Source organism: Trichomonas vaginalis, chromosome V, assembly GCF_026262505.1.
Source record: "Trichomonas vaginalis G3 chromosome V, whole genome shotgun sequence".
Classification (NCBI taxonomy): Eukaryota; Parabasalia; order Trichomonadida; family Trichomonadidae; genus Trichomonas; species Trichomonas vaginalis.
Window position 1 is genome coordinate 11947067 of NC_067207.1, and position 18287 is coordinate 11965353.

Sequence of the window (18287 nt, forward strand, 5' to 3'; positions counted from 1 at the left end):
GGAATATCTGAAGAATAACTTATTATGGCAGATTTCCATTATATAATATATGTAAAACGATTATTTGTGCCTCAATGTTCCATAGTTATGCCTTATTTCTTTTGTTTTCGGTTGTTATAATGAATAAAGATTAGTTTTTTAATAAAAATCTGGTACTCAGTGAATCAGTATTGTTTTAAAATGCTTCCATTATAAATTTTATCTTATTTTTCCCGAGATGCCGAGAAATGATTATCTTGTATCTTATGTAAGTTTATCTGGATAGAAAATATAAAGTAAATATAAATATAATATGTTTGAATGTATATTCACGAAATTAAATAATAAAGAAAACTAGTTAAGAATGAAAAGAAAAAATCCATTTTTTTGAATTTCTGAAATAGAGTCTTCTTCTAAATTGGTTTCTTCTTGTCGTTCTGAACGATGATAGTGCTTATACAACAGCCCTCTATCATCCCAAAGTTCTGGATCGGCACCATGAGAAAGAAGAAAGTTTTCCATATCAATATCGTTATTCATGGCTGCATAATGAAGAGGAGTAAGGTATGTATAATCTCTGCAATTGACATCAGCACCATGAAGAATAAGAAATGAGACTAATTCAAGTAACTTCTCTGAGCATGCATTGTGAAGAGCAGTAGTACGTAAATTTTGAGTAGCATCAATACGAGCACCATTTAAGTATAAATGTGGTGAAATAACAAAACATAAGTCAATGTCACGAGTTTGATCAAGATAATATAAAAATGCAGGAAGATTATGATATCGACAACAATCTTCTAAATCAATCGGTAAATGATATTCATTATAAAGAAGGATAACGATGTCGAGATGGTGTGAAATAATAGCATAATACATGCATCCTAAATTTGGCTTTTGAAATTTTAAGCATTCAGAGATAATGTCTGAATTGCCACTCAAAATAGATAGTTTAAGACATTTCATGGTGATTTATGATTTGAATTTAGTGCGAAGAAATGTAAAACAACGAATTGAGCCGTAGTTGCAGCAAATTTCAAGAAGTGATAAAGGTGATGTTGGATAAAAGTCACTAGATAATAGTTGTTTAGAATTAAACCAAAATTTACGTGTGAATGTGATAAGTGAGTCAACGTCGTCATTAATGATTGATCGGTAAATAGTGTTGTCTTCATGAATATCTAAACTGACTTGATCACTTTCAAACCACTTGAAATCTGTATTCAAATCTTTATATTTTTCAAGAATAACACCATAGTCTTTATATGCAAAGTAATCGAATGCAAAAGTTATGTCGGGGACTTTTGTTGGACGATATTCTTCATAAAGTTTTTTAAATAAAGAATAATATGACTTGTAATAGCGGTTATTGTATTTAGATATGTTTGAAATGGTCGCCATAATATCTGTCGGTGAAAATATTTTGGGTTCAACTAAATTTCGTTTGATCTTTTCAAAAATAATGTCGATTTCATGTTCATCGGATGTGTGTAATCTGTAAATAGACATAAATGTATCGTTGTAATCTTGATTCATAGACATAAGATCTGCATAATAAGGAATGTACATAAATGATTTATGAAAAGTGACAAAAAATTTTATATAAATCCAATTCTTTAGTCATCCATTATTTTTGATAGTATAATAATTTCATGTAATTTCACAATTGAAAGGCCTTTCCAAAAGGTGCAGATTAATCAAGAGCATCTTCAATCATTTAATTACTTTAATACTTTTAATCAATTTCTTGAGCCATGGAAAATCCGCTTAACAGTTCAGTAGATTATTTTAATTTACTTATGAGTATTAGTTAGCTTAATGATTCATTGTTTTGATAGAAATCCTTTTTTAGGCCTTATTATGATGGATATGTTTTACAATTAATTACAACTTCTGTTGCAACTGAATTACAAGGATATTTGATCGTATTTGAATTGATTTGTATATATAATTATGATAAGAAAAAAGTTAATTAATTAAAAAAAATTGTAAAATTGTAAAATTGAAATATTTAAACAACTTTTACACTCGTACGATAGTATGTTTTTATAAATATGAGTATTACAAATAAAAGAATATCTTTTCTATCAAAATTTAACAAGAACATCCGGATTGTTGTGGTTTATTGTCGCTAGCCTGTGGGTGGACTACTTGTGCTTGTCCAATTTGTGTTTGGACCTCTTTCTGAGAGCGGAAGAACTCTAAACCTGCAGCTGCAGCTGCAGCAAAAGCTTCATCGACATTATCGCCAGAAAGAGCTGAGCATTCAAAGTACAAAGCGCCTATGTTATCAGCGAATGCCCTAGCATCAGCATTTTGTATCATTCGAAGCATTCTAAGGTCAGATTTATTTCCGATTGCAATTAAAGGAATTCCTGCTGGCCCATTGTTTCTAAGTTCGTTTACCCAAAAGTTTGCAACGTCTATTGTTGGAATTGCTGTCAAATCAAAAACAATAATTGCGACATGGGCAGATCTGTAATAAATAGGAGAGATTGAGCGGAACTGTTCTTGCCCAGCTGTATCCCATATGTAAAATTTCACTTTTGAGTCATCGACTGTGAGATCTTTGTTGAAGCAAGAAGCAGATATTGTTGCTGCTGTGTTAGAATCCCAGTCGCCACTAACATAGCGTGAGCAAAGTGAAGTTTTTCCGACTTTGCTTTCACCAAGAAGTACAGCTTTCAAGGTAACAGAGTTTGAACGCTGATTCAAGGCGGGAATATTCATTAGCGAGTTTCTGTGTAATAAAAAGTGACAATAATTCAAGGAACGTAATATTCAAAAATAGAATACCTTGTAATTAAATTATATTTTGATAAAGACATCTAATTTTGTATTTTTCGGTTTTACAACGAGTAGGGGTAATTTTAGCTAAAAGTGACACACCCGTGAAGGGTGTGATTACCGATCGGTAATTTCGACAGTTTAGAATTTAAAATTTTTTATGGAACTGTTGCGAGTTTCATAAAGAATTTAAGGAATATAAGCAAAGATTTGAATCAAAATCTTAGACCTAAGCCGATCGCTTCGCTCGCGGCTTCCGCGAATTACAGATCAGCAAAGATTTGAATCAAAATCTTCGAACTAAGCCGATCGCTTCGCTCGCGGCTTTCTTTATTATTTTAAATTTGCATATTTCCATCAAAAGTTCATAAGGTAAAAAATTTCGTTTATATTATTGCAAAATAAAATCTTCATTATCAAAATAATATTAAATGATAATATAATATAATTTATAAACAACTATTATTTAATAAAGTTTAATTGCCAGGGTTCATCTAATTTTTTGATTTTTAATGTTTTATGAATTTTATTTATCATGTATTTATCTAATGAAGATTATATATGTAGAAGATAAGTACCTTAATATGTACGTAAAAATTAATGAAATTTATTTTGAATGTAGAACCGAGCAATTTTCAAATTTTGTGCTTTTTTTGAATTTTCTCGATACCAGATAAGTTGTGTTGGCTAAATAATATATGGATACAATGTGTCTTATAGATGAATATATGCACAAAGTTTAAGAGGCCATTTTCTTTCAGAAACCGAGAGAGGGTCAAAGTTGCTATTTGTCACTTTTCCACAAGAATATAATGGGGAAAAAGTTATCATATAGTTGATCTCATTCACTGAAGTGAGAGATGCATGTAGTGTAATGGGATAAACAGTGGGATTGCTGCTCTAAGTCCTAGGTTCGAGACACATTGGCTTCATTTTTCTCTTTTTTATTGACGTAAACTATTCAATTTTTGTGTTCTCCATTCAAATTTCAGAATTTTTTTTGCAGATTTCACGCTACATTCGAAGTTACCTTTTGTAACAACCACCACTGCCTACGAAAGACGAAAGTGTGTCACGATTTCACCCGGAAATCCGACGGTTGTTTAAGAGTATGCACTTTTGTCACCTACTCTTCAGAAACCGAGATTTGTGAATTTTTTCAAATTTTGTGCTTTTTTTGAATTTTCTCGATACCAGATAAGTTGTGTTGGCTAAATAATATATGGATACAATGTGTCTTATAGATGAATATATGCACAAAGTTTAAGAGGCCATTTTCTTTCAGAAACCGAGATTTGTGAATTTTTTCAAATTTTGTGCTTTTTTTGAATTTTCTCGATACCAGATAAGTTGTGTTGGCTAAATAATATATGGATACAATGTGTCTTATAGATGAATATATGCACAAAGTTTAAGAGGCCATTTTCTTTCAGAAACCGAGATTTGTGAATTTTTTCAAATTTTGTGCTTTTTTTGAATTTTCTCGATACCAGATAAGTTGTGTTGGCTAAATAATATATGGATACAATGTGTCTTATAGATGAATATATGCACAAAGTTTAAGAGGCCATTTTCTTTCAGAAACCGAGATTTGTGAATTTTTTCAAATTTTGTGCTTTTTTTGAATTTTCTCGATACCAGATAAGTTGTTGGCTAAATAATATATGGATACAATGTGTCTTATAGATGAAATATTGCACAAAGTTTAAGAGGCCATTTTCTTTCAGAAACCGAGATTTGTGAATTTTTTCAAATTTTGTGCTTTTTTTGAATTTTCTCGATACCAGATAAGTTGTGTTGGCTAAATAATATATGGATACAATGTGTCTTATAGATGAATATATGCACAAAGTTTAAGAGGCCATTTTCTTTCAGAAACCGAGATTTGTGAATTTTTTCAAATTTTGTGCTTTTTTTGATATTGAAATTTCATTTCATTTTTTTGATGCATATCGATGCAATCCAGCGAACTTAAAGAAAGGCTATCTTATATAGATGCTATGAAAGCTGTCATTGATAACGAATGCCATGCAGGTTGTCCATATCAATTAAAAAAAAATCCAAATTTAGGGGGAACAAAATTAAAATTCAGGTGCAGTGCAGATAAATGTGAAGCATGTATCTCATTTCTAAAGGATGATGAAGAATATATCCTAACAGAATATAATGGAACACATAATCACAATCAAATCAAAGATGAGACAAAGAAATACCACACATTATCACAATGCTATCGTCGGGTACTTATTAATTTTATAAAACAGGGGGGTGATCCGAAAATGGCTCAAATTGAATGCGACAAAAAACTTGATCTGGATGATCCACTTAACAGGCCATCTTTTTTGAATGCATCTTCAGATCAAATGAAAACAATTCAGGAAAAAGGAAATAAAAAAAAAAAAAGGGAGTGGGGCCTCCAGGCACTTCGTGCCCTCTAGCCCTGAAGATGTTTAGTATAACTTTGTCCGGACAAGTAAGGGTCTATCGTCGCTACAGGAAAAGTTACGGGCGTTCCAAGGAAGTATACTTTGAGAAGCCTTTTCCCCTTATAGAATGAGATAGGACGGTTATTTTACAAAACTGACAACACTTTGACCGAGTAGTTTTTTGTGCTGAACAAAAAGTGTCATATAAACATCTGTCAAAAACCGCTTTTTAACTTCACTTAAAATGCCACGTAAGCTACGTAAGAATATACGTAAGAGGAAGGGAGCATTGAAACATCCAATAGTAAAACTGACACCAAACAACATTTGCAACAACAAATGATGAATGACCCCACTATGTTGCAACAAATGTCAAGCAACCCTATGCTTTTAAACCGAGCTATTGATCCTTTACCTTTTGTCATTGCTGACCAATCCCAATATCTATGCTTATGCCAACCTGCTTGAGATGTACTTAAATCTATGTAGTGACTGTGTGCAGGTAAATTTTCACCTGAAATCGTTTTACTTCCACCTGTTTCCTTTGAAGAGTTTGCACAATACAAAAACCTGTCGACTATTTGAGTCCAAGTTCCAAAACCCAGAACTGTTTCTGGTCTGGTAGAGTTCATTGACGTATAAATAGAGCCTATAGGATATAATGTTTGAAGTATTTCTGTCTTTAATGTTTGAAGCTCTGTTTTGTCTGCTTTCTTGTCATATAAATCTTGAGCAGTGAATTTAATATTATGTTCATCCTTCATGACATAAACATCTTTACATCTAATGTTTCTCATCGTCGTTATGTCGTCATCCGATGTTAAACCTTGTGGAAAGTTAGGAGGTTTACAATATAATGCATCCCCACCAGTTCCTTCAACCGTTCCTTCAATACTTTCTATAGCAACAGTTGAGAAGAAGTTATGTGTATGTTCTTTATCTGCTTTCTTCTCTAACTCATCGTTAACATAAGTTTTATCTGCTTTAAGGTCTAAACATCCTGAAACCCATCCTGTATCAGCTTTAGTTTTTAAAATCTTCGATGTCCATTCATGATACCATTCAGCCCTTTCTATAATTTCATTATCTTTTTCATCCACATATTCCTTATCCGCTTTCTTCTCTAACTTACTAGCCACATATTCCTTATCCGCTTTCTTTTCAAGGCTAACGTTTAAGTCTGTTATTTCAGATATAGAATGTGTATGAGTCTTTTTAGAATATTCGTTTTCAGCTCTTGTCACTTCACTTGACATTTTATTGTCAACATATGTTTTGTCTGCTAGTTCAGGATGAGTATGTTCTTTTGTTGCATAAGCATTGTTAGCTCTTTCTTCTTCTTTTGCTATTGCATCGTCTACATATTCTTTGTCAGCTTTGTTGTCAACATCTGCTTTCAAAAGAAGTTCATTTATAGGTTTCTCGTTTAAAGTTCCTTTTGTTGGATTTATACAGACAGTATTGTTCTTCTTGTCTTGAAACAGAAACTCATCTGTCATTGGGTTTAATGTCAGTTTTAAGTTTCCTTCTTTCAATGACTCAGATATCTTAGAATAGTTTGAAAAGTTTGTTGTGTTCTTATTTAGAGCTTGCATAATGAGTTGTCGGTTGTGTTGTATTTCTCTCATGGAAGCAATATCTTTCGACATTTTTATTCTAGATAAAATATGCTTCCAATAGAAAAAGAAAATTCAAGAGTTGCTACAACTAAACCATTAGATGAACTTTTTACTAATGTCGGTCAAAAGTTTGAGACAGAGACCGTAAAGCATGAAGGCTATCGTTTTGACTACCCATTAAGATGGCTAAGAGACCCATCTGTCACAAAAGCTATTGGCTTTCGTAGAATGAAGTTCATTTCAGAAGCCATACATGGTTTCCCATTTACGGTCGGTTTTGAAGTTCGATACTATAACAAAGAAAAACGTATGTATGAGAAATTTGAACAGGGAAAACTTTTACAAGTTAGTTTGCTTGTAAACTTAGAAACAACTCTTCAAGCTTTTCAAGAAAAAATAAACAATATCTATATCGAATATGCAAACCAGTATAACATTGACGAGGGAGAATACCATCTCGATATTATTTATGACAGGAAAAATGCAACTGTTAAAATCAATAGAATAGAAGACCTTGGAGAAAACGTTTATATTTCTACAAAATATAACAACTTGGCATGGTATAGATTTATGAGGATGTTAAATCAGCCTGCAGCATATCCAGTACACCCAGACTTTTATGAAGTCGAAAACCCTAATGGAACATATGAAAATGTTTTCGACCCAGCTGCTATTATTGTTCATGCTTCATTTTCTGGCGCCCAAAACTCTTTCTTATGCTTGGCAAATGACTTTTACGAAAAACCTACAAAGTTATACGAACCACCAAGTGGAAGTATTTCAGACTTTCAAGTATGGTTTACTACAGATGGAAGAAAAAGAATAATTCCATTATACCATGCGTTTTACTTAGAACTTAGTTTCATATACAACTACTATCGAACGGTAAAAATATAACTTTTTAATACGGTTGAGGTGTTGGATTTGGTTGCCAACTAGACTGTGGTGCAGGTTCAGGCTGTTGTATAACAGGAGCTTGTTCTTCTGGTTCAGGGTCTTTAGGTATAATACCAACAAACTGACCTACTCTTTTACCAATATTTTTGACTCCGTTCCAAATTCCTCTTCCTACGGTTTTTATTCCATTCCATATACCTCTTCCAACATTTCGAAAGAAGTTTCCTATCTTACTGAAGAAACCCATTTTACTATATGTAAAAATCTAATGTCCGCCTAGTCTCTTACGTTTCCTGTTGAGTTCCATAGCATTCTTTAACTGGAGCTCATACATTCTGTTTCTCCTCTGGTAGAAAACATATTCTGGGTCAACTCCTGTGTTCGCGTCATCTGCATAAAGTTGTTTATATCCCACTTCAGGGTTTGTATAAAACTCTTTCCATCTCATATTTGCATACCATGGTGGCAAACCTAACGCAGCGTCATTTGACATGGCAGTTTGCATTTGTACATCTGTTGGCACTTGACCATAGTTTGCCATTGCAGTTTGTATTCTAACTTCATTTGGAATATTCTCTGGGTTTGGTTGTCCAGGTTGCTGTGCATTCGCTAAGTTCTGTGCGTCCATTTAATATTAGATAAAAATATCTCTTACGAGTACATATACTGAACATTTGCAGGCATTGGTTCATCTTCATATTCTCTGTACTTTTCTGCCACGTCAAATAAATAAATGACACAATGGAAAAAACCTAAAACAAGTAGTCCTATTTCAAACCACATTTACTTACTAATAAAATTTCTTTGTTATGACACTTTCTCCGGTTTATAGGACCTCTCTCATATTCTATCTTGTCATATCTAAACTCATAGTCATGTATGTCCTCTAACCATCTCATAACGGTTTCCAAACCACTTTTATCGGATGTAAAGTAAAAGCATGGACAGTTATGTAAAACGTCTAAAGTTTCTAAAGAGTCTCTCAAAGTCCAGTCTACTTGGTATTGAAAATCCCATGTGTTATAGAACGGCGGGTCCACTATAAAGAAAACATTTTCCTTGTCTTTATATTTTTCATACAACTCTGTCCAATAACATCTCACAAACTCTATACCCTCAATATATTTTTCTATGTCCTCTTTGAAAACATTTGTATAGTTAAGATATAAAACTTTTGACATAAGTGTTTCAATGTCATGAACTCTTATAGAACCACTATATAATAGTCTAGCAGATATACTATCCCAGTCTATATATTCTGCTTTTTTCAAAACCTCTCTCACAATATTTTTCTTATCTAATGGTATACGTTCCATCTTACCTATAGGTATCTTTTCTTTTAACTCTTTCAATATATTGTTTGTATCTGGTATATGTTTGAGACGGTCCATATAGTTGTCGAAGTCATTGCATATAATCTTTGAGTCTGGGAATATTGTATGACATAAATGGGATATATAGAAACTTCCACCGAACAAATCTACAAATGTTAGACCATTCGGTAGTTTCTTAAGTTCTCTCAATATAATATCTTTACATCTACTCTTATTTCCAAAGAACGGTAACGGTGGTTTTGTAAAATTCATTTATATATAATAATAAAAATGTTTTTACCTGAAAAGTGACAGAAAAGTGACAAAGCATGAAAACATATATAATTTGTGAAAAGTGAAACAAAAAGTGACATTTTTAAAAGTGACATCATTAATATGATGTAAATAACAACGGTTTTGGTTTTGTCACCGGCTGGTCGGCTGGGGTTCGGTCCTCCTCTTGGGTCTTGGGCAAAATTTCTTAGGGCTAGAAGGGGCGCAGCCCCTGGAAGCCCCTCATACCTGACCTAAAAAGATCAAAGGTATTCAAAAGTACGATGATAATCAATTCAAGTCAACTCAATTATTTAAGGGTATCAAAGAACAAGAGTCACCAAAAGATTTAATTTATTTCGATGTCGATAATTACAACAAACCAAAGAAATTAATCTTTTATTATGCTTCCTTCAAATTTCTGGACATAATCAAAATTGTGAAAGAGCATTTTATTGATGCAACCCATTCATTACTTAAATTTAAAATGTTGTTTTACATGATATCAGCCAAATTTTCAAATACACATGCATTCCCAATTTTTCAATTTGTCGTTTATCCAAACACTTCAGAAAATATTGCATTCTGTCTCAAGGCATTTTTTAACTGGGCAAAAGTAAAACCAAAATATTTTATGTCAGATTGTGCACAAGAAATCGAAAATGCGATTATCAACTCTTTTCCAGAAGTTATCCTTCATTGGTGTGCAGTTCATGTAATGAGGGCGTTCAGAAAAATTTGAAAGATTATGCATTTGAGAGTTCAGACAAATTGATATTAGATACAAAAATGAACTATCTTGCATACGGCAGAAATGGCAAGAAAGAATGGATTGAACCAACGTTCAAAAAAATTCTGGAAATAGCCGAAAAATTCCCAGAATTTTCAAAATACATACAAAATCAATGGATATCAAACCAAGAAAGATGGACAGCCGCTGAAAGAGATGAAAATTTAGCTCTCACAAATAACATTTCAGAATCGATTAACAAAAAAATTAAATATTACTACTTTGGCGGAACAATTTTCATGAGATTTGATCGATTTGTGATGAAATTAATCGATTTTATCGTTCCTTCATTTTATTACAGAATTTCTCAAGATATAAGGCTCAGAGACAAAATTCCAAATCCGTTGCCATCTGAAAAAAAGCCAAAAAAGTCTACAATCAGACTGGATACAGAAAAATGTATAATGCTCACTGATAAAATTAAATCGTTAATAGTTAACTCATCAGCAAACTTAAATACGCTTCAATTGGGTTTAGATGACCTACTTGATAAAGTTGTCAAGGCAGCAAAGGTTCAAAAACGAATGACCCAGTATTTTTCGAAATTAAGTATCCCAATGGAAATCAAGCTTAGTATTCTCACGCAAATTACAGAATTTGGATGCAATACCCCTCAATTCATTGTTGAGAATGCCAAGTCTTTTCAAGATAAAATTATTACAGATTTCCACCTTCAAATTTATACAACATTATAAAAATTTATGAATAAAAACTTGATATAAAATAACATTTTTATTTTTACTAAGAAAAAAAGGTTTTTGATAATAAATTTATTTTATTTCGAAAAAGTAGCAATAATCGTAAAAGGGTATTGATAGGCTTGCTAAAGTAACTAATTTTAGCTGTCAAATACTTTTGTATTTTGAAGTAAATTAGTATAAATTTGTTTTTACTTTTATTTCGAAAAAGTAACAATAATCGTAAAAGGGTATTGATAGGCTTGCTAAAGTAACTAATTTTAGCTGTCAAATACTTTTGTATTTTGAAGTAAATTAGTATAAATTTGATATTATTTTAACTCCCTTTGAAAACCTCAATTTTCCATACAGAGGGAACGGGAATAGCATCCAATATTCCCTGAGAATGGTTGCGCATTCTCAGTTCCCTCTATATTTCGAACGAAGCTCTCATCGGTCTTTTTTTTTAATACTAAACGTTTTTTTTTCCTGTTACTTTTAGCTAAAATTTGGGTTTGCCGTTTTACAACTATCTTCGTGTCACTTTTTCGAATCACTTCTCCATCTTTTTTTACATTATTTTGAGGAGATAACTATATTTTTAGTGAAGTAATTGCAATTCTAGCTTGTAATTAATATAAATTTATTAATAAACTTGATTCATTTAGTTTTTATTCCGATGAAAAAAAAATTGATTCAAAACTTTTTTTGGCGCCAAAAGTGACAACTATTGATGACTGATTATCAATTTCTAGCTCATCTCAATATTGATTGCGAAAGGCCGAAGGAGGCTCTTGAAAACATATTAACTCTTTGCTCAAAAAGCGCAAAATTAACTTTAGAGCAACGAGATCTATTAAATTTAGCTGTTAAAACTTCAGTTGACCCGACAAGATCATCCGTTAAAAAATTAAACAATATTATTACTACAGAGAGATCAGCAGGGCACTCAGAAAACGTGGAAGAATTATTAAAAATCAAGAAAAATTGTGTTACAGAAATTTTAGATATATGTAATAAAACTCTTGACGTAATTGAGCATGTTCTTATTCCAGAAAATAGTGATGATCGTGTCTCGCTAATACATTATCAGAAAGTCAGAGGAGACTTATATCGTTATATCATAGAAGTCAACCCTGATCAAGAAAATGCATTCAAAAATGCAAGTGATTCATATAATTACGCATATGTAAATTGTCAAGAATTATTAGAACCATGTATTCCAATTAGATTAGGAACTTTTCTGAATTATGCGGTTTTTAAGTACGAATATCTTAAATGTGTCGAAGAAGCTACTGAAATGCTCCAGCAGGCACTAGCTCACTATACAGAAGGCCTGGATAAACAAAGCCAAGTTGTCAAAGAAGATGTACTAAATATTGTTCGTGTGATACGTGATAATATACAACTATGGACCGTTGCTGATTCAACTGATGATTCCGAACCTGAAGAGGAAGAGGAAGAAGAGGAAGATCACCAAGATTCACCAAATCATTATGATTCAGAAGAGGAAGATGACTGATTCATTAATTATGTTTTTATAAATATTTATTATTGACAATTTTCTCAATATCATATTTCCTAAAAAAAAAATCTAAATATTCAATCGTAAATATATATGTTGAAATGATTCATTTTTCATGAGAATTCTACACTTAATGTAGGAAAATGTTCGCCAATAGATTAACTTGTCAAAAAAGTTCATTTAGTAATTGTTTCTATTTGGAATATCATTATTATAAGAACTCAATATTACAGCCTTAATTGTTATTCAAACAATTGGAATAACTTACATTGCTATATAATAATTTTTGGCTGATAAACATGTTGGAGAGATTCACTTTTACATGTAATATTACTCCTGATCAATTGCGTGAAATAAATAATATCTTGCACATAAGGTAATTCACAGAGAGGTAAATATTATTTTTTGATGAGGATGTTTAATTACCATCTAAAATTATCAGTGTCCACAGAGGACAATGATATTTTGATTTAGACAAGAATATGGTTTTTTGTATATAGAACCATAATGTAATGGAATGAATGTCATATTATAATGGAATGTGAAATATTTATATGAATATTGACTATATAAACTTTATAAATACAGTAATAATAATATAGTTTTATTCTTTTTTCTTAAGGGTGCAATTACCACTTCATGACATTCTCTCAAAATGACAAAAACAGGCATGAAGAGATATTGAAAATAAAACTTTTGTCAGGAAAATTGAGAGAATGTTAGAAAGTGGGAAGTGAATATTTAAGACAAATTTCAAAAAGTCGAAGATTCAATTCAAATTTCTGATAATTACGTTGCTTTAAATCTGATATTAATTAATTATAGGTTTTTCATGCAGATTTCAGATAATCCTTTGCCTTGCCTTTTGCACGATCGAGTGCAGTTTCTCCATAATTATTCTTTGCTTCTTTATTAGCACCAACTGAGATAAGATATTGAACAACTCCAAGATGACCTCCTATTGATGCCCAAATGAGTGGAGTATATCCATCATCATCCTTTGCTTCTTTATCAGCTCCAACAGAGATAAGATATTTAACAACTTCAAGATGACCTTTTTCTGATACAAAAATGAGTGAAGTCCATCCACTTTTACTTTTTGTTTCTTTATCAGCTCCAACAGAAATAAGATATTTAACAACTTCAAGATTTCCTCTTTCTGATGCTATAATGAGTGGAATATATTTATAGCTATCCTTTGCTTCTTTATCAGCTCCAACAGAGATAAGATATTTAACAACTTCAAGATGACCTCCTATTGATGCCCAAATGAGTGGAGTATTTCCATATTTGCTCTTGGGTTCTTTATCACAACCACCGAGTATGAGAGATTTAACAAGTTTGAGATTTCCTTTTTCGCTTGCAACATGAATAACATTCATTTCATCATCCCATATACTTTTTTAGGTGCTATCTTTTTCCAAAGTCCTTCTTCACATGCTTTTGAAATCATCTCTTGATTTCCTTGTGATGAAAGTTCATCAAGAAAATTGTAGACACTTTGGAAATCACCTGATTTCTTGAGTTCTGAAATTTTTGATAGAATTTCATTCTGAGCATTCTGAGCTTCATTGATTTGATTGATTTTTATATCTTGGATATCTCTCTTTAATTTGTTGTTTTCTTCATTAATTTGATTGAGTTGGAGTTTAAGTGATTTTATTTCGCTGTTACTTTTTAGATTTTGATTTTGAATTTCGTTTAGCTCTCTTTGAAGTTTTTGTATTTTCTCTGTAGAATCATGAATTCCTTTCGCTATGCAATCTAAAAAGTCAACAATTCCATTAAGTATTCTGAGTTTCATGTACTTTTTGATAGAATTCAGTATAGAAATAACATCTTCCAAGCTTTGAATAGAAATATTAGAATTTCGAGTACACATATATAATTCATTTGCTTTGATAGTATGATGTGACTGTTCCAGAAGAGCAATGAAGTCACTTGATGTTAAATTTGAATTTTTCATGATCTTTTCGATGTCTTCGATTTCAAACAAATCGAAGAAATTACCTTCTGTTATGTAATCGTGGATATGAGAAGCAATGTATTCATAATTCTGAATAATACCCTGGCTCATCGAAATGAGAAGCTGTAACTTTACAAATTATTTTAGACATTAAAAAATGCCCAAAGTATTATCTATTTGATTAAATATATTAAGATGAGGAACAACTATCTTATTTTATAACTATTCAAATTTTTGAAACTTAAGTTTAAAATTACTTTTTCTCTATGATGAGTTGAATATTTTTCTTACCAAGCAAAGATATAGCATATACATATCATCACCCATCTTTCTACAGTTTCAGAATTTAAAAAAGTATATCCAGAGGAAAACTCGAATCGGATTTAATATTCATTTTAGTAAACTAAGGCAGTGCTCTCTCAATGATGCCCTTACCACTTTTAGACAACCTTTCAAATCATAAATAAGATCTAATTATAAAATTGTTTCCAATATAATACTTATTCCACCTTTGACTCTGCAAATCTAAATGTACCATTCGTTATGGAAAATCTAGCATAATTCTAAAAAGCTTAAGAAGTGAAATCTTTCTATGATAAATTTAAAAAATTGAGGGAATATCATAAAAAGTGATAAATGTTCCATTAATGTATTATCTTGATAAAACAAAAAAAACAAAAAAAAATTGTGTTAATTTAAATATAATAATGATATCAAAATTTTTAATTCATTAACTTGCAGCGGTTGTAAAGTGCGTCAACAACACCATCCATATTTTCAATCAAATCGATAGACTCCGTTAAGATTTCATTTGCCTCTTCATCCTCGAAAATATTTAAGATTCCGTCAGCCTGGTTGATTGAAGCCTTTAGCTTCTGGTCGAGAATCATCTGTACGAGTTTTGCCTCTACCTGTTCGACATCTAAGTGAATGAGTTCTGCGATTCTGCTGAGTTGTACAGCAGAGTATGGCTTAACGATTCTGAGTAAGTGCTGCTCCTCGAGAGAGTTGATAAGGTTCTTTACGTTTGAAGCCACAACAGGATCGGCGTTTAAGTCATCTTTTCTCTTTTTGATAACGTCGAGTAAATCGTGGAGTGACTTAGCTTCACTAGCGCGTGCTATTTCTAACATTGTTTCGATCTGTGTGTTTTTCTGTACAATCGCATTCTTTGAATTTTGAAGGAAAATGGCTGCGGCGGCCTCGATCGCTGGGCATTCAGAAGCCTTTCCGTCAAGGATGCGGCAGAGAAGGCGGTATTTGAGGGCGTCAAGAGCTAATGGATCTCCTGCGTTTGCAAAAGCATCGAAAGCTTCCGCGAAATAGGAAGAAGCGGTTCTGTAATCGCCATCGTCGTTAAAGAGAATACCACTCTCTAAGTCTAATTGGCCTTGAAGAAGAGGTGCTGTATAAACAGCAGCTGCGTTTGTTCTAGCAGCTGTGAGAGAAGCCTTGGCGCGTGAGAAGTCGCCTAAACCTCTGAATGTACGAGATTCGATAAGGTGAACCTCAATTAACTGAGATTTATGATCGACTTTTCTAAGTTCTGCTGTTAAGCGTTGAAGAATTTCAATTGCTTCGTTATATTTATGTTGTTCGAGAAGAATTTCAGAAAGCTCTGTTTCTAAGCGTTGGCGAAGTAATGTTCTTTCCTGGTCCTTTGCCCAAGTAATCCATTTCTGGCAAAGATCAGCTTGGATCTCGAGTGTGCCAGGAACTTTACGGAGTGCCTGAATAATAATTCTGACGAGTTTAGCTGTACGAGCCTTTGGGATTTTTGTGAAATATTCTGCTAAATGATCAAGAAGTGTTGCGAACTTTTCTGAATTAGCGAGTTGTACGTATGTTTCTAAGAGATGATTTAATACTTGTTCAAAATCTCCAACACGTTCTTCAATATGAGCTCCGTCTTGAATAACTTCGTCAATAAGATCTTCAAGGAGTGCTGCGCGTTGTGTTAAAGGAACATTGGGATCTTTAGGATCGACAATGTTGCCGAGGCGCTCGACAAAAGGTATTTCGTTATCCATTCTATTGAAAGTTGGTCGATTTCTATCGTCCTTAAAAATTTTGACAAAAAATAGTTAATTTGTTTTAGAGATTGGTAAGGTAGTAGATTTTCTAAATTTATTTTGTCAAAATCAAAAATAAAACTGATTCATTTTTGGTCAGTAATGAAAATTCCATCATGAGACATTAAAATTATGAGAGAATTCATAAAGATTTTTTGTTGCATGATGAAGTCATCTCATAATTTCATATATTAAACCAAGATATTGATATTAAATTGAGTTTTTATATAAAAATATGATAGATAATCAAACAAATATTCTATTTTTATTTGGAGCGAGGCTTGATAAGGCCTTGGCGAACACAATCTTCGTATAATTTAAGTGGAACAACTGTTCCATCAGCAGCTTCGATTTCTTCTTGGCCCTTTTGCCAAACTTCTTCCTTGAGAGTGCCTTTGATCTTCTTAAATAAATTCACGGCCTCATTAATTTTTGTAATATACAAAAAGTGCTTTGTATTTGGAATTCCTAGCGCTTTGAGGTGGGATACATGAGTGGCTTCAACAAAATGACGTTCAAATGCGGCAATTCCCCAATACGACCTATTTCCGCAAATTTCGCATTTATACTCAACAGATAAGCCATGGAGCTTGTAAAGCCACATAGGAATTGGTTTTCCATCCCATCCGAGTGGAAGGCCTTTCGGATTAACGAATTGCTCTTCATCTTCGCTATCATTTTCTTCAAAAGTAATTGGAGCATCTAAATCACGTTCAGCTTCAATTGTTGCAGCTGTTACTGTTTGTTTACGTTTGGTATTTTCGATTGTGGCCTCTAAAACTGACTTTAATATCTGTAAAAGCTGAATTGCGAGGAAACTATTCTGTTCAACAGCTCTGTTGCGTTCAGTCCTCATTCTGACAACTTCTTCGAGTCCTCCTGGAGTGTTTTCGATCTTCTGGACCTTGCGAAGGTGACTTTTTTCTGTTTGATGGACTTTGAACCTTTCTTCTGTCTTTAGATCGCGATTACAGTACTCGCAGTAGAATTTTTGTTGGGATTTTTTATCTGCATAAGTTTTATTAAATTGATTTATAATATTTTCGACATTTTCCGTCAATGGGAAGAATGGTTGTGCTCTTTCCAGAAATCCCATGAGATAAGAAACTAAATTTTCGATGAATTTCTCTGTTTGTTCTGATTTTGGTAAATTTGAAAAATCATTCGATTTTTGAAGGATTTCCAAGAATTCTAAGTATGAAATTGATGTTTTTGTAATGTTTATGTACTGCGAATGTAGCTCGTTTAAGTCCAGGAACATGCCATAGCATTCTTCTCCGGAAAATTTTGTCAAAGCTTCATCAGTTTCACTGATAACTGTTTTCTTTTTCTTCTTGTTCCTTCTTCTTTCTTTTTCCTCCTGGAATTGGCGACGCCATTCTTGGAATCTAGCGTTATCATAAAATAAATTTAGATGTGGAGATCCTTGAATATCGTAAATAATATCATTCATAGTCTTTCCATGAAGTCCTTTATCTTCTTTTTCTTCTTTAACAGCTGCAACTGGTTTGTCGACAACTTGAGAATGAAAAGTTATTCTTTCTTCAAGAGCTTGATTAAAAGCTTCAAGAGGATTTTGCACTTTTTCTATTCCGTTGTTGTTGATAACATCAAGAATTGAGTTACTGAGTTCTTGTATTTCTTTTGCATATTTTGCAACGTAATGTGTGACATAGGCTTCTTCTTTGACTGTTTTGGGTTCAATGAGTAAGAGTTTTGTTGCTTGTTTTCTTTTATCTTCGATGTCTTGATATGATTGGCGTAATTTCTCCAGAGGAGTTGACGCCATTTGAATATTTTTGAATATTTTTGTGATTTTGATGATGCATATATGTTTGTCTATCTATTAAAATTCCAAATTTTTTCATTTTTCAAAAAATCAACAAAACAATTTAGAAAAATTTAGTCAAAAAAAGAAAAACAAAAAATTTTTGGAAGGGAAAACATGTAAATATTGATTATT

The 18287-nt window shown here is 32.4% G+C and overlaps 10 protein-coding genes across 10 annotated transcripts, besides 7 other annotated features; 3 read left to right on the forward strand and 7 right to left on the reverse strand.

The window, feature by feature from the left end:
* Positions 1-113: 113 nt before the first annotated feature.
* TVAGG3_0320840 (spectrin binding) lies at positions 114-1620 on the reverse strand (the record flags this gene model as incomplete). Its single annotated transcript, XM_001326734.1, has 1 exon — positions 952-1548. The coding sequence occupies one exon, from the start codon at positions 1546-1548 to the stop codon at positions 952-954; it is 597 nt and encodes a 198-aa protein (XP_001326769.1).
* A 375-nt stretch (positions 1621-1995) lies between these two features.
* Positions 1996-2733, reverse strand: TVAGG3_0320850 (small Rab GTPase RabX17; the record flags this gene model as incomplete). Its single annotated transcript, XM_001326733.2, has 1 exon — positions 2074-2709. The coding sequence occupies one exon, from the start codon at positions 2707-2709 to the stop codon at positions 2074-2076; it is 636 nt and encodes a 211-aa protein (XP_001326768.1).
* A 102-nt stretch (positions 2734-2835) lies between these two features.
* Positions 2836-2865: a terminal%2Cinverted (terminal inverted repeat of MuDR-3_TvMULE3 transposon ID:TVAGG3_0320860).
* Positions 2836-3536: a mobile genetic element.
* A 332-nt stretch (positions 3537-3868) lies between these two features.
* Positions 3869-3898: a mobile genetic element.
* A 24-nt stretch (positions 3899-3922) lies between these two features.
* Positions 3923-5161: a mobile genetic element.
* Positions 5162-5598: 437 nt separating this feature from the next.
* Positions 5599-6406: a mobile genetic element.
* A 453-nt stretch (positions 6407-6859) lies between these two features.
* Positions 6860-7708, forward strand: TVAGG3_0320900 (uncharacterized protein; the record flags this gene model as incomplete). Its single annotated transcript, XM_051230171.1, has 1 exon — positions 6860-7708. One exon carries the CDS (start codon positions 6860-6862, stop codon positions 7706-7708), a length of 849 nt encoding a protein of 282 aa, XP_051099901.1.
* Positions 7709-7712: 4 nt separating this feature from the next.
* On the reverse strand, positions 7713-7955 carry TVAGG3_0320910 (serine threonine-protein phosphatase family; the record flags this gene model as incomplete). Its single annotated transcript, XM_051230172.1, has 1 exon — positions 7713-7955. The coding sequence occupies one exon, from the start codon at positions 7953-7955 to the stop codon at positions 7713-7715; it is 243 nt and encodes an 80-aa protein (XP_051099902.1).
* An 18-nt stretch (positions 7956-7973) lies between these two features.
* TVAGG3_0320920 (uncharacterized protein) lies at positions 7974-8336 on the reverse strand (the record flags this gene model as incomplete). The annotated part of the gene is made up of 1 exon (XM_051230173.1): positions 7974-8336. One exon carries the CDS (start codon positions 8334-8336, stop codon positions 7974-7976), a length of 363 nt encoding a protein of 120 aa, XP_051099903.1.
* A 1213-nt stretch (positions 8337-9549) lies between these two features.
* Positions 9550-11281: a mobile genetic element.
* On the forward strand, positions 10084-10779 carry TVAGG3_0320940 (uncharacterized protein; the record flags this gene model as incomplete). Its single annotated transcript, XM_001326724.2, has 1 exon — positions 10084-10779. The coding sequence occupies one exon, from the start codon at positions 10084-10086 to the stop codon at positions 10777-10779; it is 696 nt and encodes a 231-aa protein (XP_001326759.2).
* Positions 11252-11281: a terminal%2Cinverted (terminal inverted repeat of MuDR-3_TvMULE3 transposon ID:TVAGG3_0320930).
* Positions 11282-11485: 204 nt separating this feature from the next.
* TVAGG3_0320950 (14-3-3 protein domain-containing protein) lies at positions 11486-12366 on the forward strand (the record flags this gene model as incomplete). Its single annotated transcript, XM_051230174.1, has 1 exon — positions 11495-12283. One exon carries the CDS (start codon positions 11495-11497, stop codon positions 12281-12283), a length of 789 nt encoding a protein of 262 aa, XP_051099904.1.
* A 511-nt stretch (positions 12367-12877) lies between these two features.
* Positions 12878-14419, reverse strand: TVAGG3_0320960 (ankyrin repeat protein family; the record flags this gene model as incomplete). Its single annotated transcript, XM_001326723.1, has 1 exon — positions 13117-13668. One exon carries the CDS (start codon positions 13666-13668, stop codon positions 13117-13119), a length of 552 nt encoding a protein of 183 aa, XP_001326758.1.
* Positions 14420-14937: 518 nt separating this feature from the next.
* TVAGG3_0320980 (proteasome assembly) lies at positions 14938-16282 on the reverse strand (the record flags this gene model as incomplete). Its single annotated transcript, XM_001326722.2, has 1 exon — positions 14975-16282. The coding sequence occupies one exon, from the start codon at positions 16280-16282 to the stop codon at positions 14975-14977; it is 1308 nt and encodes a 435-aa protein (XP_001326757.1).
* An 84-nt stretch (positions 16283-16366) lies between these two features.
* On the reverse strand, positions 16367-18154 carry TVAGG3_0320990 (splicing factor 3A subunit 3 family; the record flags this gene model as incomplete). The annotated part of the gene is made up of 1 exon (XM_001326721.1): positions 16590-18113. The coding sequence occupies one exon, from the start codon at positions 18111-18113 to the stop codon at positions 16590-16592; it is 1524 nt and encodes a 507-aa protein (XP_001326756.1).
* Positions 18155-18287: the final 133 nt, after the last annotated feature.